This window comes from Sebastes fasciatus, chromosome 21, assembly GCF_043250625.1.
Source record: "Sebastes fasciatus isolate fSebFas1 chromosome 21, fSebFas1.pri, whole genome shotgun sequence".
In the NCBI taxonomy this organism is placed as follows: Eukaryota; Metazoa; Chordata; class Actinopteri; order Perciformes; family Sebastidae; genus Sebastes; species Sebastes fasciatus.
Genome location: NC_133815.1, coordinates 899,982 through 922,447, shown reverse-complemented (window position 1 = coordinate 922,447; position 22,466 = coordinate 899,982). Strand labels below are relative to the sequence as shown.

The following is a 22,466-nucleotide window of genomic DNA, read 5'->3' as shown; positions in this document are numbered from 1 at the left end:
AAGCTCTTCCTCACTTCTTTGAGGCTGTTCTACGGTAGGAGTTTAAATGAGAGGAGATGTGATGTGTTATATCAACGAGGGTCCTCACTTGTATGGAAGAGTGTTTATGTGTGACAGAGATAACCCCTGGTGGCAGAGCTGGTCCTGTTAATCGCTGAGAGGACAGCTGCTCACTGTCTGCCACAGTCACACACTCTTATCACATCCTCTCTGTGTGTGTGTGTGTGTGTGTGTGTGTGTGTGTGTGTGTGTGTGTGTGTGTGTGTGTGTAATCCCCTCGGAGGGTATTTGGGGGGGCAGGAGAGGGGACACACACACACACACACACACACACACACACACACACACACACACGTGACCATATGTGGACCGGCACTTGTTGAACTCCCTCCACCTCCCTCTTTCTCCATCACTCCTCCTCCTCCTCTTCTCACTCTGGTGTGTGTGTGTGTGTGTGTGTTGTGTTGTGTACACAGTGTGTGGGCCTGCATGTGTGTGTTTTTGAGCGTCACACCGGTGTGTGAGTGCAGGCTAATCCCACAAAACCAAGATGGAGACGGTTAAAAACCAGAGAGACGAGAGTACATTAATATTGTAGTTCTTCAATGTGGAGCCGGTTTAGATACTTTGTGTCCTGCTGGGTAGATGAGTAGTGTAGTACTTCATCATGTCATGTGTTTTGTTTATGTTAAAAGTAACTAAAGGTATCAAATGAATGTAGTGGAGTACAAGTACAACATTTAACTCTGAACTGTAGAACAGTAGAAGTAGAGGAAGATGGGAACACTCAGGTAAAGTCCTAGTACTTCGTGTACTTAAGTACAGAACTACAGTAAACTGTCCCACAAGATAAGAGGACAAACGTCAGTGTGTGTGTGTGTGTGTGTGTGTGTGTGTGTGTGTGTGTGTGTGTGTGTGTACCTCAGTGCGGTGTCGGGGTGTGTGTCCATGTGTGCGTCCAGCTCCAGTCTGGAGCTGCAGGTCTTGAAGCAGATTGGACAGGGCAGCAGCTCCTCTTCACCTCCACGAATCGCCGCTGCAGCCGCCGACTCCTCCGCCGCTGCGTCCTCCACCACCTGAACACACACACACACACACACATTAACACACCATCACCATCACTATTCGTCTTACAGGTGGCTGGTGTCCAGGAGGTTTCAGTGTGTGTTTCTACCTTCTTGCTGGGCGGCTCCTCTCCGTCCTCCTCCACCGGACTCTGCCTCCTCTTGACGGATGGACGGCGGCGTTTGTTGGGGGAGGGGGGGCTGACGGGGAGCAGACCGCTGGCCGGGTCCTTTTCATGGATCTTCATATGTCTGAGAGAGACATGAAGGGTCAGGGGTCACGTTCAAACTACGAGCTGTTCCTTTAGCAGGTAAAGTGAGTGAGAAGGAGTAGACACAGGTCCACACTGAGGGGTTAACCTCTGACTACTAAACACTATAATAATAAAGATATATTAAATCAAGGTGATAGATAACTAGCTAGTTAGCTCGTGGCTATGTAGCTAGTCATTTGGTACAGAACTGGGAGGAGGAAGACGAGGAGTAGGAGGAAGTGGGGGAGGACGACGATGAGGAGGAGGAGGAGGAGGAGGAGGAGGAGGAGGAGGAGGAGGATGACGAGGAGGACTAAGAGGAGGAAGAGGGTGAGGATTAGGAAGAGGACGAGGATGAGGAGGACGAGAAGGACGAGGATAAGGAGGAGGATGAGGAGGAGGATGAAGAAGGAGGAGGAGGAGGAGGACTAAGAGGAGGAAGAAGCAAGGAAAGGAAAGGAGAGACGGAAGAGAGAATGAGGACAGGTAAGGAAAGGAGAGAGGACAGGAGAGGAAACAAGTAAAGGAAAGGAGGGGAGGAGAAAGGGAAGATCTAGGAGGTGAGGTGAGGGAGCAGGAGAGGAGGGATTAGATGTTATCTATTAATAGGACCCAACAGGCAGCAGGCTGGACGCCCATAAGAGGTCCTGACACAGTCAGCAGATCTGAGGCCAGCTGACGGGAAGTTGTTCATTAACCAATCAGGTCAGTGAAGGAGGAGGAGGAGGCGGGACAAGAGACAGAGAGCAAAGTCTTCTACTGTGACCCCCTGAACCGACCAATCAGAGCAGGAATCACGCCGAGTCAGCAGGGACGCAATCCTGCTGTGTGTGTGTGTGTGTGTGTGTGTGTGTGTGTGTGTGTGTGTGTCGCCAACAGCTGCTCAACTCAACATGTCAGTGAACATATAGACCACAATACTACAGTTTTATTGCAGTATATTGTATGTGACAGAGTGTGACAGTACCTGTAGTAGGTGTACAGGTAGTAGTAGTAGTAGTAGTAGTAGTAGTAGTAGTAGTAGTAGTAGCAGTAGTAGTAGTAGTAGTAGCAGTAGTAGTAGTAGTAGTAGTAGCAGTAGTAGTAGCAATAAAAGTAGCACAAGTACAACAGTAGTGAGAGAGGAGTAACAGTAATAACGCAGTACTGTTTGTAGTTGCAGTAGTATTATTTCTAATTCTACTCTCAGTTGTAGTACTAGTACCAGTGAAAGCAGCACTACGTGTAACAGCAGTAATATTATAGTAGTATTTTCATGACTGTAGTAACTTTTAGAAGTGAGCATGCACGAGAGATATACAAATATATTAAAAATACTACCACTAGTTTTATTTGTCGGGACTGTGTACTACGAATATTTATCTCACAGAAAGAGAAGAGAAGAAGTACTCTCTATCTGCAAAAAGTCCAAATACACTTCATCCTAACAGTAGTACTACTAGTAGTAGTAGTAGTAGTAGTAGCAGTTGTAGTAGTTATGATACAAGCCGTGCAACTGCTGTATTATTATTCTTAGTAGTAGTAGCAATGAAAGTAGCAGTTTTATTGCAGTATATTGTATGTATTAGCAGTAGTAGTCACAGTAGTGCCAGTACTTGTAGTAGGTGTACTGATAGTAGTAGTAGTAGTACTCGTAGTAGTAGTAGGTGCACTGATAGTAGTACTAGTAGTAGTAGGTGCACTGATAGTAGTACTAGTAGTAGTAGGTGCACTGATAGTAGTACTAGTAGTAGTAGGTGCACTGATAGTAGTAGTAGTAGTAGTAGGTGCACTGATAGTAGTAGTAGTAGTAGTAGTAGTAGTAGGTGCACTGATAGTAGTAGTAGTAGTAGTAGGTGCACTGATAGTAGTACTAGTAGTAGTAGGTGCACTGATAGTAGTAGTAGTAGTAGTAGTAGTAGTAGGTGCACTGATAGTAGTAGTAGTAGTAGTAGTAGTAGTAGTAGGTGCACTGATAGTAGTAGTAGTAGTAGTAGGTGCACTGATAGTAGTAGTAGTAGTAGTAGTAGTAGTAGTAGTAGTAGGTGCACTGATAGTAGTAGTAGTAGTAGTAGTAGTAGGTGCACTGATAGTAGTACTGGTAGTAGTAGGTGCACTGATAGTAGTAGTAGTAGTAGTAGTAGTAGTAGTAGGTGCACTGATAGTAGTAGTAGTAGTAGTAGTAGTAGTAGTAGTAGGTGCACTGATAGTAGTAGTAGTAGTAGTAGTAGTAGTAGTAGGTGCACTGATAGTAGTAGTAGTAGTAGTAGGTGCACTGATAGTAGTAGTAGTAGTAGTAGTAGTAGTAGTAGTAGTAGGTGCACTGATAGTAGTAGTAGTAGTAGTAGTAGTAGTAGTAGGTGCACTGATAGTAGTAGTAGTAGTAGTAGTAGTAGTAGTAGTAGGTGCACTGATAGTAGTACTAGTAGTAGTAGGTGCACTGATAGTAGTAGTAGTAGTAGTAGTAGTAGTAGTAGTAGGTGCACTGATAGTAGTAGTAGTAGTAGTAGGTGCACTGATAGTAGTAGTAGTAGTAGTAGTAGTAGGTGCACTGATAGTAGTACTGGTAGTAGTAGGTGCACTGATAGTAGTAGTAGTAGTACTAGTAGTAGTAGGTGCACTGATAGTAGTAGTAGTAGTAGTAGGTGCACTGATAGTAGTACTAGTAGTAGTAGTAGTAGTAGGTGCACTGATAGTACTAGTAGTAGTAGGTGCACTGATAGTAGTAGTAGTACTAGTAGTAGTAGGTGCACTGATAGTAGTAGTAGTAGTAGTAGGTGCACTGATAGTAGTACTAGTAGTAGTAGTAGTAGTAGGTGCACTGATAGTAGTAGTAGTAGTAGTAGTAGTAGGTGCACTGATAGTAGTAGTAGTAGTAGTAGTAGTAGGTGCACTGATAGTAGTAGTAGTAGTACTAGTAGTAGTAGGTGCACTGATAGTAGTAGTAGTAGTAGTAGGTGCACTGATAGTAGTAGTAGTAGTAGTAGTAGGTGCACTGATAGTAGTAGTAGTAGTAGTAGTAGTAGTAGTAGTAGTAGTAGTAGTGGTAGTAGGTGCACTGATAGTAGTAGTAGTAGTAGTAGTAGTGATACAACCAGCAAGCATCTCAGAGAAAGAGAAGAGAAGAGGTACTTTCTATCTGTAAAAAGTTCAAAATACACTTAGATCTCAACAAAAGTAGTAGTAGTAGTAGTAGTATCAGTAGTAGTAGTATTAGCACAAGCAGTCCTAAAGCTGCAGCAGTATTATTATTATTATTACTATTAGTAGTAGTAACAGTAGTAGTAGTCTTTACTGTACTGTAGCAGTAGTACAATGGAGGAGTAGCAGCAGAAGTGGTAGTTATTGCAGTAATAATGTACTGGTACTGGTTGTAGTTGCAGTACTCTTTGTTGTAGTACTAGAAGCAGTGACAGCAGCACTGCTTGTAATAGTACTACTAGTAGTAGTATTGTCATGACTGGAGTAACTTTATCGGGACATCCCACACATCCCACTCTATGTGCAGCGGGTATTTAACACGAGTACTCTAGTAATATCCACAAACAAGTACTCCTGAGCTGGAGTACTACCTGCTGCAGGCACCCCCACAAATATATTCAAGAATATTCAACACAAAATAAACGATAAGAGGGCTTGAAACTACATTTGACCCCTTTATAAGACAGGAAATCCACTAATACTGCAGTCCCCAGTGGTACCAGTAGTAGTACTGACAGTAGTACTAACAGTAGTACTAACAGCAGTACTAACAGCAGTACTAACAGCAGTACTAACAGTAGTACTAACAGCAGTACTAACAACAGTACTAACAGTAGTACTAACAGCAGTACTAACAGCAGTACTAACAGCAGTACTAACAGTAGTACTAACAGCAGTACTAACAACAGTACTAACAGCAGTACTAACAGTAGTACTAACAGTAGTACTAACAGCAGTACTAACAGCAGTACTAACAGTAGTACTAACAGTAGTACTAACAGCAGTACTAACAACAGTACTAACAGTAGTACTAACAGCAGTACTAACAACAGTACTAACAGCAGTACTAACAGTAGTACTAACAGTAGTACTAACAGCAGTACTAACAGCAGTACTAACAGTAGTACTAACAGTAGTACTAACAGCAGTACTAACAACAGTACTAACAGTAGTACTAACAGTAGTACTAACAGTAGTACTAACAGCAGTACTAACAGCAGTACTAACAGTAGTACTAACAGCAGTACTAACAGCAGTACTAACAGTAGTACTAACAGCAGTACTAACAGTAGTACTAACAGTAGTACCAGTGTGTGTCTGACCACCTGCAGTTCCTCCACATCACCACGGTGGCGCCGTTGAGTCTCACTCCAGCACTTCTCCTCTTCCTCTCTGCTCGGCTCAAACATGCAAGCAGCCTCCGAGAGCCAATCGCGGCTCGGCACACCGCTGCCAGCCCATAATAGGCTAATGGGATGCCTCGCCATGGCAACCGGGCCCAACGGCCTCACAACAGAGCAGACGGGAGGGCCGAGTGAGGCCGGCTCATGTGATGCTGCTGCTCTCTGGTCCTCTCCATCTCCTGCTGCACTTTATTCTTCTCTCACTTTGTCTCGTAAAAGTGAAAAATTAAACATCTCGACAGTTTTAAAGTTTTTAGTCGATAAGAAGACGATGTGATGATCAATACAGGGATGTCCAGAGTTAGACGTCTATTTTTATTTTAAGTCTCAGAAAAACTGGACAAAATATAACTAAAACAAAAAAGACTAGAAAGAAGTGTGTAATTTGGTTTTAATTAAAGGAAATATTAATCTAAATATGAATTAAATATTAATTTATTATTGTAAAGTTTACTCTTCATATATGTTGAACAGATTTTTTGTTTCGCTGTGACTTTCTATGTTGCTTTAAGAATTAACTGAAATTAATGAGGTCTCTATTTTCCTTATGATTATAATAATTTGCCAAATCACATTCTTTGAATACTTTTTTGTGTTCAAATATTAAATGTTGTATCGGTGCACTTTTATTAATCTTTTTGTTCTGTCAAACTTTTAATTATGCTTTTAATCACAAGTGGACGTTCAGGCACACGACTGATCGTCTACTAAAAACAAAACAGACATATTTACCTGCTACTAATTAAGAGTTTTGTTTTTTGTCAAATTATATATCAGCAGATACAGTATTTGCTGATTGCAGATTTATTGGTATGTTGAACAAAAAATAATTAAATTGCCAAAGTTTGCAGTAATTTAGAAACAGTCTCCATCACATTGTTCGTCCATCAGAGAGCACTGACAAGTTTTTAAATTGTATTTATTTATTATATTTAATTTTTGTAATTTATCTTTTTCATTTAAAAATTTTTTTTTATTTTTTTGCTTATTTTTTTTTTTATTTCTATTTATTTTAGGAAGTGTGTATTGACATTATGTTTGTTTATATGGAAATGGGGCAATGATGTTTTGTTAACAAAACAAAAACAACAAGTTTATTTTGTATTTTATTTATATTTTATTTTTAAATTGTATTTATTTATTTTATTTTAGTTTATTTATTTATTTTTAAATTGTATTTTCTTTATTTATTTTTTAAATGTAAAATTAAATGTATTTATTTAATTTGTATGTTTCCTTATTATTCTTATTATTTATTTTTGGAAGTGTATTCTTCCTATGTGTATTGACATTATGTTTGTTTATATAGAAAAGGAGCATTGCAACTAAATAATGTTTTGTTAACAAAACAAAAACAACAAGTTTATTTTGTATTTTATTTAATTTTTAAATTGTATTTATTTATTTTATTTTTATTTATTTATCTTTTTAATTTTAAAATATGATTTACTTATTTTTATTTATCTTTTATTTGATCTATTTATTTTTGGAAGTGTGTTCTTCCTATGTGTATTGACATGTTTGTTTATATGGAAAAGGAGCATGGCAAAGCAATAAGGTTTTATTAACAAAACAAAAACAACAAAAGTTTATATTTGATTTTATGTATCTATTTAAATCGTATTTATTTATTTAATTTTTTTATTCATTTATATTTTTAATTAAAAATGTTATTTATTATTTTATTTTTTGTTTTTTATTTTCATCTATTTCTTTTTTAGAAGTGTGTTCTTCCTATATTGACATTATTAGTTTGTTTATATAGAAAAGGAGTATGGCAATAAAATGATGTTTGATTATTAGCTTTTTTTTTTTTTTTTTTTTAAATTGTATTTATTTATTTTATTCTTTACTTCTTTTTTTATTTATTTATCTATCTTTTGATTTTTAAAATGTTAATTATTTATTTTATTTTTTGATTTTATGTATTTATTTTTGGAAGTGTGTTCTTCCTATGTGTGTTCATGGAAATACAATAATGTTCTGTTATCGTGATGCTTCGCAATAAAAACATGTGAAACAACTTTAAATGTCCCACTCAAAATTGAAGGGATCAATAATGTGTTTATGTTGAGTTTTCTACGTTAATATCAGCTCATATATAATTACTGGCTTTCTTTAACCTCTCAGATATCAACATCTGTATCCGGCTTTCAGATCCAGCACTGGTTGAGCTGTCGTTGGGAGCTGTGTTCTGCTGGATTGAGAGCCCAAAGGGCCCAGAGAGACACCCTGTAGTCAGTGTTGACCTGTGGTAATAAGGCTGGGAATATGCACCGCCAATTTGTATTTAAAAAAGTTTATTTTTCTAAACTTTGAATAAAGTTGATGTTTGAATGGAAACAGCATCATCGTCTCTCTGTGAGCACGTCTGACGCCTTCAGGCCTTTAAAACTCAGAAACCTGGAGGAACTGGTTTCATGTTTCAGGGATGCTGCGCTGCTTCTCCTCCTCTGTATGCAACACAAGTTTGGGGCCTTTTTTTAACTTTATTCTCTAAATTTGTCTTCTTAATTGGCAGCAAAACATTTCAGATTTTGCCAAACCAGGATGTAAATTCATCACACATGATTCTTTCCATCCATCGCCTACATCAAACTCTCATCTCCTCCCCTCCCCCTTCCCTCCCGTCTTTCTCTCCGCCTGTTTGAAGACGGTCGAGTAGGAAAATCTCTCGTTTCACATTTCAAAGGATCCTCTGCTGCAAAATGGATTCCTCGTCTCTCTCCCTCCTCCCTCTGCTTCTCGTTTCCACTCTCCATCCACACAGGCCTCCTCTTTATTTTCCTACAGCAGCATGTGGAGTGAACTCAGGCCAGAAAATAAAGCAGCTCTACAACTCTCCCTCCCTCTCGGTTTGTGTAGTTTGTTTTGTAAATTAGAACTAAATAATGATAATAAAAAAAGGTGCCGTTTCTTTTCTTTTCTGTTTTATAAAACTCAGAAATCAGCATCCAGACCGCCGGTGGCCTGCAGAAGGCCTCGTTATTCCCCAGAGTGAGTTCTTTCAGCAGAGAGTCACGAAACCACGCCGCCAACTTTTAGTTTACAGTTAAAGGAAAGAGGCGAAACTCTGGTGCAGCTAGATGGCGCTGCGGTAGCGCTGCCACCATTTTGGACTGAAAACACCAACGAGTCCGTGGATGTATAAAGAGACGTCTGTAAATCAACTTCCTAGAAGGAACATTTCAATATCCCTCATTTAAATCATGAAGTCCTAAAAGTAGTAAAATGAACTAAGAGCTGAATCCAGAGTTATTTTCCTCCCTATAATGAACCGCACCGTCCGGCACGCTCATACCACATATCGGGTTCTTCCAGCTTCCTGCTAGCTGTATGCGGCTGTAATAATGGATATTATCGGCTGTGATTCATCACTTTTATTATTTTATAGTTAGGGCTGTCAATCCATTAAAATATTGAATCGTGATTAATCACAAATTAATCACACAGTTTTTATCAGTTCTAAATGAACCTTAAAGGGAGATTAGTCAAGTATTTAATCCTCTTATCAACATGGGAGTGGACAAATATTCTGCTTTATGTAAATGTATGTATATATTTATTATTGTAAATCAATGAACAACACAGATCAATGACAGATATTGATCAGAAACCCTCACAGGTACTGCATTTAGCATCAAACAATATGCTCCAATCAGAACATGTCAAACTGCAGCCCAACAGGCAACAACAGCTGTCAGTGTGTCAGTGTGCTGACTTGACTATGACTTGCCCCAAACTGCATGTGATGATCATAAAGTGGGCATGTCTGTAAAGGGGAGACTCGTGGGTACCCATTGAACCCATTTACATTCACTGATCTGGAGGTCAGAGGTCAAGGGACCCCTTTGGAGATGGACATGACAGTTTTTCCTCGACAAAATGTGGTGTAAGTTTGGAGCGTTATTTAACCTCCTTCATGACAAGCTAGTATGACGTGGTTGGTACCGATGGATTCATCAGGTTCTCTAGTTTCATATGACACCAGTATCTTTCACTCTCTTACTGCACGCACAAATTAGACGTTATTTCCTGCGAGGATTGAGGGGCACAGGAAATGACGAATTGCACTTTTTCGCCGCCACGCCACGGCAACGTCCTTCGATAAAAACTCAAGCTTTCGACAGCTTTTCATCACAAAGGTCTTTAGATCGTACCGACAACGTTTGAAGTTGATCGGGTTAAATCTGTGGGAGGAGTTTGTTAAAGCACAGCGCCTTGAAATGGTCAAAAAAAGACCTCAAATTCTAAATGGCCGACTTCCTGTTGGGTTTACGGTATACCTCCAAGATGCTTCTTTTTTTACGTCTCAACATGGTACATCCTGTGTATCTACCAAATTTCATACATGTAGGTGAAACTACTCAATAGGAGGCGCTATGGAACCATTGTGACAATGTGGTGTTGATGTTGCTGATGTTCATTTACCTCTCTAACGGGCAGGAAACAGGAGTTCTCACTACCAAAACACAAACACCAATAATCAAGTAGAATGTCAGTGACATCCAACAGATTTCTGTCTGTCAGCCCACAGTCATTCCTTCCTGCCCACACCTCCTCATACCATCCCCATGACTGAGAGACGAGAGGGAGGCGCTCAGAACATTCCTCTTGTTGTCCCAAACACTAAAACTCACAGCTCGTCATCACAGCTCAACCTCGCTGCTGTTCCATTATCAACCCCAAACAGAGTCAAATATTCTGCTTTTCATTAGAGCCGGGACGATCCACCTCTCTCCTGATTCAGTACCATCACCAGACCTCGGTGCCGATTCCATATGGATTGTGATTTTTAAATATTAAGATTCGATATTCTGATTTATTGTTAACTTGTTTACCACTAGACCATGAAGGGAACGAGATGAATCATTCTCTTCTAGGGACTTTTACTTTGGAAAATCTCTAAATGAATCCAGTACAAATGTTTGTTTTTCAGCGTGTCTGTAGTCAGAGACGTCCTGAAGTCAAATATATCAGGATCATTGTCAGGACGTATTGATTATCCAGGAACCCAGAAATATAAAGAATAAAGACATTTCCCTCACAGATTAGTGTTTTAATTTATAATGTTTTATACTTCTGGTGAATATAATCCATCAGTCTGATTTCCATAGATGTATTTAGTATCTACATTTCCCTTTGTTAACACCTTATTTTGAAAAGCGGACGTAGTCCCACGTGTCTACTTCCTGTAACTTCTCCAAGGTGGTCTCTAGCTCTCCCGTCAGCTCCGTTCTCTTTATCCCTCCATGGTCAGCTCCATCGGGGCCGTTTCAATGCAGAGAACACAAATGTCAGTATATGGGTGCTCTACAGTCGTAGCGTCGGCCCATTTGACCACGGAGACGAGAGCGACGGCCGGCTCCACCGCCACGTTACCGCCATACCATAACGTTACCGCCGTACCATAACGTTACCTCCATAACGTTACCGCCATACCATAACGTTACCTCCATAACGTTACCGCCGTACCATAACGTTACCTCCATAACGTTACCACCATACCATAACGTTACCTCCATAACGTTACCTCCGTACCATAACGTTACCTCCATAACGTTACCGCCGTACCATAACGTTACCGCCATAACATAACGTTTCCTGCTTACTTTATCGCATTTTTCAGTCATTTCTTCCAGAAATATTTCAGACATTTTTCTGATTTTTATTCAGACATATATCGGCCTTTTTTCTGACATATTTTGGGCCATATTTCGGACATACTTTGTAATTCTTTCTGCCTTTTTTCGGACATATTTCAGATATTTTTTTCACATATTTCGGCTTTTTACTGGCTTTTTTCAGAATTATTTTCGGACACATTTTGTCCTTTAGAAGTTAGCATGCAGCTTTAGCTCTGCTCTGTGTAGCTCTGCTTTTCCTGTCAATGTGTGAAACCCAAAGTGTTTCCATCCTTTACTGGATGTGTAGTGTTTACCACGCTGGATTTAACATGGGAGGGTGCAGGTCGTATCCATGACGACCCTCCAACGTTTTAGACTCTCTGAGGTTTGTTTCTGTTGACGGATACGTAACGGATATGACGTCACGTTACTCAGACTACCACAATAAAAGCGGTAACTTCCTTCTACCTCCACATAGACTCAGATGAAGCAGATATTTTGATTCTAACATTAAAGAATCTACTTAGAAATCATAAAAAGAAGAAAAATCACAATACATAGGTGAATGGATTTTTTTCCATGTTTCTGTTGGATCTCTCCTCTGATTGGTCAAATTATGTCTGTTTTGAACATGCAAGGTCATCTACACCCATCAGAGGTCAACGAAGGTCGGACATGAATTAATATGTTACACTCAAAGACACACACACACACACACACACACACACACACACATGCTGCTGCAGGGACCGCTGAGTCTAATGGTGGAGGCTGGGCTTCACTGAGAAATGACTGGGAGGGGTTCTCTGTGTGTGTGTGTGTGTGTGTGTGTGTGGGTGGGTGGGTGGGTGGGTGGGTGGGGGCGATGGATGGTTTAAAGTCATCTTCCCACTTCCTGTGTAACTGCCCCAGTTTGTGCTCCCATCATGGTTGACTGGGGACCGGGTTAAACACTAACTTCCTGGGTTGTGTGTGTGTGTGTGTGTGTGTGTGTGTGTGTGTGTGCAAGTGTGTGTGTGTGTACCTGTGCATGTTGCCGTTGGTGGTGAAGGTCTGTCCACAGACGTTACACTTGTAGGGTCTCTCCCCGCTGTGGACCAGCATGTGTCGGTCCAGCGACGAGGCCGAGCTCAGGCACTTCCCACAGATGCTGCAGGAATGGTCCGTCGCTCCGGCGTCGGCGTTGTGCTGCAGACAGGAAGTACATTCCTGTTCTCAACAAGCTAGTATGACATGGTCGGTACCGATGGATTCATCGGGGTTACTGGTTTCATATGATACCGGTATCTTCACTCTGGCATTAAAACTGAGCCGCTACAACCTCTAAAAAAACAACTGTGTTAGAGAAATTTAAAATAATTTGCGTTAACGCTTAACGTTATTATCATGTAAACTTTGAGCACTGATACATATAAATGACATTTATAGTGAAATGAAATGTCCATTATGAAGCAGCAACGCTATCGGTGTGAACACCACACGCGTGAGAGACACAGCAGCTCAGCGAGGTCGCCGCCACGCGCTGCTCAGGTGTCCTGCGTGGTCCAGCTGCTACACCAACTACTAGTAAGAGAGTATAACACTTCACATTTACTTAGTAATATAGTGGGAACAAAATCACATTTTATGCCTGAAATGTCAAAAATGTTGGGCACCCTGGACTTCTTACCCCCAAAAGGCACAACTAGACCACACTGTCAACCATCACACCCAATTTGAAGTTCCTAAGTTAATAGTTTTCAAACATTTTTCGGACTTTTTTTTCAGACATTTAGATTTTGACTTTTTTGGAAAATTTTCGGACATTTTTTGGACAATTTTCTAATTTACGAAACAACTAATGGGCACCCACCCTAGTAGTTCAGGGAGTACTAACCTGTCTGATGTGCATTGTGAGCGAGTGTTGTGTTTGACAGTCCTTGTCACACAGCGGACAGATAAAAGCTGAGCTGTCGTCTTTGGTGTCCTGGAAGAAAATAATACACACACGGTTACACTTTAACATCATATATCATTTATATATATATATATATACATATACATATTTATATAGTGTACACATGTTAATGAGCCTCGCTGTGTCACTGGGTGTGGATTAATCCGCCGTTGGAAATAGTCCCAAACAAATGAACTACTTGTAAACTAGATATTTACGTCGTCAGTAGGAACCAATGAGCCGAGACACACAGACAGGAAGTCAGACGGAGTTGAGGGACGGACTAACGTGTTGTTGGTTTGGGTCATTTTGTTGACAATAAGCAGCCTGAGAGACTCATTAGCACACACACAACACACACACACACACACACACACAACACACACACACACACACACACACAACACAAACACACACACACACACAACACACACACACAACACAAACACACACAACACACACACAACACAAACACACACACACACACACACACACACACACAACACACACACAACACAAACACACACACACAACCACACACACACACATACACACACACAACACAAACACACACACACACACACACACACACACAACACACACACAACACAAACACACACACACACACACACAGGGAAGCAGCACTTCCTCTTTTCCTGTTTCAGCCACAGGAAGTGATGACGCGGCGTGGAATGCAGCAGTGCATGATGGGAGATGAGAGAGGAGAGATGTACCACAATGATGAGGCAAGAATGAGGAGAGGAGAGTAGACAAGGAAAGAAACAAGGAGAGGAAGACAAGGAGAGGAAACGTGTAGAGGAGATGAGGAGAGGAGACAAGGAAAGAAACAAGGAGAGGAGATGAGTGGAGAGGAAACAAGGTGAGTAGACAAGGAAAGAAGACAAGGAGAGGAGAAAAAAAGGAAAGGAAAGGAGAGGAGAGAATTAGAGACAAGGAAAGAAACAAGGAGAGAAGACAAGGAGAGGAGACGAAGAGGATATGAGGAGAGGAGACAAGGACAGGAAACAAGGAGTGGAGATGAGCGGAGAGGAAACAAGGTAAGCAGACAAGGAGAGAAGACAGGGAGAAGAAAGAAGAGGAGAGGAAACAAGGTGAGCAGACAAGGAAAGAAGACAAGGAGAGGAAACAAGGAGAGGAGAGAAGACAAGGAGAGGAGACAAGGATAGGAAACAAGGAGCAGAGAGGTGACAAGGAGAGGAGAGGAGGAAACAAGGACAGGAGAGGAGATGAGGAGAGGGTAGGAAACAAGGAGAGGTGAGGAGAGGAAACAAGGAGAGGAGATGAGCGGAGAGGAAACAAGGTAAGCAGACAAGGAGAGAAGACAGGGAGAAGAAAGGAGAGGAAACAAGGAGAGGAGAGGAGACAAGGAGAGGAGAGGAGAAAACAAGGACAGGAGAGGAGATGAGGAGAGAGTAGGAAACAAGGAGAGGTGAGGAGAGGAAACAAGGAGAGGAATCAAGGAGAGGAGAAGAAAGGAGAGGAAACAAGGAGAGGAGATGAGAGGAGGAAATAAGGAGAGGAGAGGAGACAAGGAGAGGAGAGGAGGAAACAAGGACAGGAAAGGAGATGAGGAAAGGGTAGGAAACAAGGAGAGGTGAGGAGAGGAAACAAGGAGAAGAATCAAGGAGAGGAGAGGAAAGGAGAGGAATCAAGGAGAGGAATCTAGGAGAGTGATGCGTCTCGTGTGTTTGGAATCACCAGAAGAAGAAGAAGAAGAGGATGATGAGTGTGAGACTGAACAGACGATTAGGTGTGTGTGTGTGTGCGTGCGCGTGCGTGTGTACCTGGGTGCGTCGTGCGTTGCGGCTGGGCGGGGCTCTCATGGCCGCCGTGAGCGACTTGGTGGGGGAGGGGCTTCGGGCAGAGAAGAAGAAAGTGTCAGGCATCGGCGTGGCAACATCAGTTTACACATCGCCGTTACTTCATTCATAAAAACACAAACGGCGGTATGTAGTCACCTCGGGGAGTGCCCGGCGGACGAGTTGGCTGAGGTGACTCCACTCGCTCCTTCGCCATCTCCTCCGCCGTTGATGGTCCCTGCTGCTGACATCACCGCTGACATCATGGCGTTGATAGAGGACAGGTCTCCTCCTCCTTCAGCTCCCATGATTCCTCCTCCTCGATCGCCGTTCTGTAGCTTTTCTCCTCCGCTTGCTGCCTCCTCCATCACTCCGTTCATCGCTACATCGTCAAATTTGAGGTTGTAAATAAACTCTTGGGCTAAAATTAGTCAAACTTTGAATGAGGTTTGGTGCGTACGGTACCTTTGAGGTTATTGTGCGTTTTCTCCTCCGTTAGATCCGACGACTCCTCGTTTATCTCTTCTCGTTGCTCCTCGCTGCAGTTTTCCATGACTGCTGAAATATGAATAACACAAACCGTAATTTATAAATGCACAACTTTGATGTTTTTCAGCATATCAGTAAACATAAAGAGCTTATCGAGTATACGTTTTAACATTTTATAAATCATCAGTCACTACCAGTAACTTTGGCTCACAAATGATTCACCAGGCAAAACTTCCTGCAAATCAAATCTGAGTTTAGAATCTGGCAACCTGTATTCAGACGGTGCGAGACGCCGGCCACAGGACACATTAAACGGGCGGATTGTTCAGTGAAGGCTGGTCTGTGAATAGCACAGGAGCTCCGAACGTTGGCCGGTAGCTCGTGTTCATTTCCCATCCTGCGTGCAACTACAGTATCTGCTTCCACAGAGGAATAGTCATTATTTTTAATAGACTTTTTCAATGTTAAAGAAGTGCATTTACACTCACCGGCCACTTTATTAGGCACACCTGTTCAATTGCTTGTTAACACAAATAGCTAATCAGCCAATCACATGGCAGCAACTCAATGCATTACGTCATCTAGACGTGGTGAAGACGACTTGCTGAAGTTCAAACCGAGCATCAGAATGGGGAAGAAAGGGGATTTAAGTGACTTTGAACGTGGCATGGTTGTTGGTGCCAGACGGGCTGGTCTGAGTATTAAACTGCTGATCTACTGGGATTTTCACGCACAACCATCTCTAGGGTTTACAGAGAATGGTCCCAACAAGAGAACATATCCAGTGAGCGGGGGTTGTGTGGACGGAAATGCCTTGTTGATGTCAGAGGTCAGAGGAGAATGGGCAGAGTGGTTGGAGATGATAGAAAGGCAACAGTAACTCAAATAACCACTCGTTACAACCAAGGTATGCAGAATACCATCTCTGAACGCACAACACGTCCAACCTTGAAGCAGATGAAGACCACCCGGTACTAGCAAGGTGTACCTAATAAAGTGGCCGGTGAGTGTATATATTTCATATATTTTTATTAATGACTGAGCAGAGGTTATAAAACTATGAATGGACAAAACAAGAAAACCAAAGTGGGGATTTAACGGTTCAAAAACAAAATTGACGAAGGTGACGACGATGACAAAACTAAGATGGCAACAATCACAAAATGAAGATGGCAATAGAGACAAACCAAGATAGCGACAACAAAAAACCAAGATGACGACGGCCACTAACTAAGATTTAACGGTTCAAAAACACAAAATGAAAATACAAAGCAGACAGGATGAAGTTTGTTGACAACGTGCATTTAAAGGACTATAACACAGTTGTATTGCCCTCAACTCTTCCATAACAACACCCTCAGATGTGTTTCTCTTTTGGTTTCTGATGGAGTTTGACAGAAGAAGATGTGATGCGAGACAGCGGAGGACGACAGCAGCAAGTCTGGACCAGAGATAGCTCACGATCCTCACAGCTGTCTCTAAACATGGCCGACAGACGGAGTACATGTGTTTTCTTGTGGGACGTAATCAGAGAGGGGATGTATACGAAATGAGGTGATTCAGGAGAGATGGAGGGAAAAGAGGGACGATGAGGAGGAATGAAAATAAAAGGGTTTTTTTTTCCCCTCGGAGGAGAGGAGAGAAGAAGAGGTAATTACTGTTTCCTGTTTGGCAGCCCCCACAGGAAGACGCTCTCCAGAGCTGGCCACTTCCTCCTCCAGCTCAGAGACAGGCCTTATGTGTGTGTGTGTGTGTGTGTGTTTGACATTCCTCCTCGTTCAGAGAAAAACTAAAAGGAGGAAGAGGAGTGAAGCAGAGAACACATGAAGAGAGGAGGCTCTAAAATGATGAAAACGGATGCAATGACAGGAGAAGCTGCAGCAGTGAAGATAGAAGATGAGTTTATATCATCTAGACCAGAGGTCAGCGACCTTTACTGTCAAGAGACATTTTAGGCAAAAAAACAAAACAAAGATCTGTCTGGAGCCATAAAACATCTGATCATTGTGATGAAGGTAACACAGTTTATAGTCTAAGTATATAGAATATCAGTCTAATGCAGTGAGGGGGAAGAGGAGGAAGAGGAGGAGGAGGAGCCGGAGGAGGAGGAGGAGAAAGAGGAGGAGGAGGCGGAGGAGGAGGAGGAGGAGAGGAGCTCTACGAGTGACTGGTGACAACTGGCCGAGTGTGTGTGTGTGTGTGTGTGTGTGTGTGTGTGTGTGTGTGTGTGGTGTTTCCACTGACCTCTCCTTGTATCACTGCTCTTACATGACAAACTGTAACATGGCCGTGGCAGGTGCACACACACACACACACACACAAACACAGATATCTGAAGCTTGGCCCTGGATTGTTTTCTACATTGGCATCATTCGTCTTCAGCACACAGCCTGATGAAGACGAGAGGCAACAGGAGGAGGAGGAAGAGGAGGAGGAGGAGGAGGAGGAAAAGGAAGGATGGAGTGGAGGGGGTGACAGTGACAAGGAGAGAAAGAGGGGGGGGGATTAAGTGTAGTCAAAAGGATGGAGGGAAGAGGGAAGGAAATAAAAGATGGAGAGATGAAGGGAAGGAAGGAGGAAAGATGGTGGATAAACAGAAAGTGTTGGTGTTGAAGGAAGGAAGGATGGAAGGAAGGAAAGACTGGATACACCAAAGGAGAAGCAGTGAGTGTTGGTGTTGAATAAAGGAAGGAAGGAAGGAAGGAAGGAAGGAAGGAAGGAAGGAAGGAAGGAAGGAAGGAAGATAGTTGATAGTGTTGGTGTTGAAGGAAGGAAAGAATGAAGGAAGTAAGGAAGGAAGGAAGGAGGGAAGGAAAGACTGGATACACCAAAGGAGAAGCAGTGAGTGTTGGTGTTGAATAAAGGAAGGAAGGAAGGAAGGAAGATAGTTGATAGTGTTGGTGTTGAAGGAAGGAAAGAATGAAGGAAGTAAGGAAGGAAGGAAGGAGGGAAGGAAGTATTTGGTTCATTTCCTGGATCAATAACTATTAATCACTCAGATTTGATCAAACCCACTCAGTGTGTGTGTGTGTGTGTGTGTGTGTGTGTGTGTGCGTGCGTGCGTGTGTGTGTGCGTGTGTGTTAGCTGGTGTTACTGCATCTGCTCCCAACCATCATTCTCACGCACACGCACACACACACACACATTCCTGCACATCCATGCAGAAGTAGAAACCCTGGGGGAGCCAGAGAGTAAATGGATGTGTCTGTGTGAGTGTGTGTGTCTGTGTGAGTGTGTGTGTCTGTGTGTGTGTGTGAGTGTGTGTGTGTGAGTGTGTGTGTGTGTGTGTGTGTGTGTGTGTGTGGGAGATGGAAAAGTTGTCTCTCGGTGCCAAAAGTGCTGCAAACAAAGAAAGGCGCTCCATTTATCCCTCCGTACCTCCCCTCCCTCTCTCTCTACCTCCATCACTCCATCTCCTCCTCTTCTTCTCTTGTTCCAAATCTCAAAGTCTCAAAGACAGAAGAACAGAAGAAGAAGAAGGATGCTCGAAACCAGAAAATAAACAGTATTACACATATATATATATATATATATATATATATATAAATATATATAAAAATATATAAATATGTAAAATATAATATATATATAAATAAATAATAAATATAATATATTATATATAAATAAATAAATAATATAGAAAATATAATATACAAATATATATACACACAAACACACATAGCGTATGTATGTATGTGTATATATATACATACATAGATATATACAGTATAAATACATGTATATATGTATATATATATATATATATACATATAATGTACATAATATATACACAAAATATATACATAAACATATATAAGTAATATATAGTAATAAATATATAAACTAAATAAAAGGTGACAAAAAATACTATTATTTATTACTATATATATATTAATTATTACTATTACTATATAATTACTATCAATTAATTGATTTATTTACTTATTAATGTTACATTATTATTTTTTGTTTATTGTTATTATTAGTAGTATTAATATTATTAATGTTGGTATTGAACTTACTTATCAACATTATCATTATTACAATTTATTTACCTTAATTTACTTTTACCTTTTACTTTTTTTATTTACCTTTATTTATTAATTAATTAATTAATAAATGTATTTATTTATTTATTTATACATTAATTTATTTATATATGTATTTCTCCTCCTCCTGAATGTAAATCTCACGGACTGTGTTGACCTGCTACCTCAGCTGGCGACCTCAGATGAACACACGTCATCTGTCCGAGGTGGGAAACACTGAACCAAGACACCAGACAAACACAACTTCACTCTGAGGTTTGCAAAACAGTCGACTCTACTGGATAGTTTGACCGGTTTAATTTACGCTAAAAACAAATCAATCAGATTAAGTGAAAGAAGGAGCTGAAGTAGTTTAGTTTCCCGTCTCATTTCATGCTCAGTCACACTGAGGTCAATGATTTCACAACCTCCTACTGTGTGTGGCACCTGTGTGAAGATGTAACCCAGTGACAGACAGGCATTACAGGGGAGGAGGAGGAGGGATGTGGGGGATGGATGGATGGATGGATGGATGAAGGGATGGATGAATGTGTGGGGATGGAGGGAGAGTCGAAAAGTTTCCTGTCACCTGAGCCCCATAAATCCTCCGCTCATCTGACATGACAGCTGGGACATAAAATCTGGACTGCAGCGTCACAGCAGGGACGTACTTCAAGTCTCTATCACTTCACTACCAATAAAAACTCAATTCACATAAGCTTTTGGATCATAAATGACTTCTTTGTTTAATAAGATTTAATATATCATTTATTCAATATTAAATGTAGCTGTATAATGTCTCTTAATATGATTTTATTCTGTTTAAACAACCAACAAACCTTCTGAAATAGCCCTGCTTTTAGCTCATGTTAGTAGCTGAGGAAGCTAATACTATAGCTACCTACATGTACTACACTGTGTTAGCAATAGCTACGTAGCATGCCTACTTCAGCTAGTTAGCATTGAAGCTACAAATATTTTTGTTTTTAATTAACTGATTGATCACTTCATTTACAAAACTACCTTTCAAATTCTCCTTTTGCACCTTTCACGCTAAATGGGTCGGCTGTGGCTCAGAGGGTAGAGCGGCTCGTCCACCAATCGGAAGGTCGGTGGTTCGATCCCCGGCTGCTCCGTGTCACATGTTGATGTGTGCTTGAGCAAGACACTTAACCCCAAATTGCTCCTGAAGGCACAGCCATCGGTGTGTGAATGAGTATTTAGATTAGATCCTGATGGGCAGAGTTGGCACCTTAGCAGCCTCTGATATCAGCGTGTGAATACTGACATGTAGAGTAAAGAGCTTTGAGTGGTCGGAAGACTAGAAAAGCGCGGTATAAATGCAAGTCCATTTACCATCCATAACTGAGTAGCATCGCTTGTGATGCTAGCAGCTTTTACAGCTAATAAACTAGCATTGTGTGGCACTGGTAGCGTCACAAGAACGTTTTTGGTGAGCTAAATGGGATTTGCTCTGCTAGCTAGTTGGTATTTTTTCGCCCAGCATTGTTGGATAGAGTGTAGACGCTATCTTTAGAGGCTAACTACCATTCTAGTTAAGTCGGGGTGTATTAGTCCAAACCATTCGGTACAGGATGTTTGGTTCAGTATGAAAATGTTTTCAGTTTCTCTGTTAATCAAATAATTACTGTCAAATTAGTGCGTCATTAACACGCTAAACTAGGCCTAAATATAAACCCTTTATGTGATGACGTCATGATGAGGTCATGATGAGGTCATGATGACGTCACGGTGTTAGCTGGAGGCTAAACAAATGAAAGACTGGAGGCTAACGCTAGCAGTTGGCTAAAGTTACACATCTAAAATGTCCTCTTGCTGTGTTGTTGTCTGAATCCAGATCTCACAGACATTAGAGATGAGTAACTGTGATTGGAGGCTCTAGAGCTACAATATCAGAGAAGCGTTTCAGAGACGGAGAGGAAATGATGCTAATATTTAGCCTTCTGCTAACAGCAGCTAACGTGAGCCGTTGGCTGCTGTTAGCAGAAGGCTAAACTATTAGCAACCCTTTCTCTCTGTCTCTGAAACGCTTCTCTGATATCGTCTGTCTCTCTTTGTGACTGACTTTACTGAAGGATAGTTAACTATAGACATCCACAGATTTATACGCCCTCAGTTTATCTCTACAGCGCTGCCGTTGGCCTCCGGCCCGCTGGTCGGACGGCTCCACGCTACAGGAAATGAGTCCAACAGAGGACGGCGCCGGGTCACGGTCCCTCTGCCTCACTCCTCGCCGCTAGGAGACGACTTCACCGCGAGGAGAGCAGGCGTTAGCTAGCTAGCTAGTGTTATCCAGCCGTCTCGTCCTCCTGCAGTCGTCTCCAGCGGCGTAGGGGTCTAATCTGCTCCCGTTGGTTCATGTGAACGTTCTCAACTCTTTTCTTCAGCCATTGTTAAAAAACAAGCCAACATTACTTGCTAGCCAGCGTCAGCTAGCTACCTCCACTTAAGACTTTATTCATTAGCTTAACCATGCTAGTCAGGTTAGCCCCTGAATGCCAGTCTTGTTATATCCAAGCCAAAGTTCAAATGTTTGATAAACTAAATGTCATCTTTTGCAAAGTGTTCCTCCCCCAGCTCTGAACTGAGGAGCGCTAGCAGCCGGTTAGCATCATTTACAGCCCTGCAGGGCAGAGAGCCAGAGGCAAACTGACAGAAGTGACACCTGCTGTAGAAAACAAACATCCCCACAGGACTCATCCTCAACTCGCTTTCTGCTTTTAACTCTTCCTCTTTTTTTTCTTCTAACCTTCTCCATTTATATTTATATCACTCTCTTTTAGCGAGGTGGGATATTTGTATGTCCGGGGTGTCAGCTAACAGTCTGTGTTTAGCAGACACGAGGTGAGGGATGGAGGGATG

General features: G+C 41.6%; 1 protein-coding gene across 5 annotated transcripts in view; it reads right to left on the bottom strand.

Annotated features, from left to right (window-relative positions):
- rreb1a (ras responsive element binding protein 1a) overlaps window positions 1-22,466 on the bottom strand; it is an 81,715-nt gene that overhangs the window by 17,981 nt on the left and 41,268 nt on the right. For 3 of the 5 annotated variants that reach the window (XM_074622271.1, XM_074622270.1, XM_074622268.1), the window contains 7 exons: window positions 15,531-15,623; window positions 15,225-15,447; window positions 15,051-15,120; window positions 13,186-13,275; window positions 12,334-12,497; window positions 1,175-1,316; window positions 922-1,076 (listed from right to left, as the gene is read on the bottom strand). In XM_074622271.1, coding sequence (XP_074478372.1) covers window positions 922-1,076; window positions 1,175-1,316; window positions 12,334-12,497; window positions 13,186-13,275; window positions 15,051-15,120; window positions 15,225-15,447; window positions 15,531-15,618 — 932 coding nt within the window. In that variant the 5' untranslated portion in view covers window positions 15,619-15,623. The remainder of the gene's footprint in view (window positions 1-921; window positions 1,077-1,174; window positions 1,317-12,333; window positions 12,498-13,185; window positions 13,276-15,050; window positions 15,121-15,224; window positions 15,448-15,530; window positions 15,624-22,466) is intronic. The other 2 variants (XM_074622272.1, XM_074622269.1) reach the window with 1 other exon arrangement.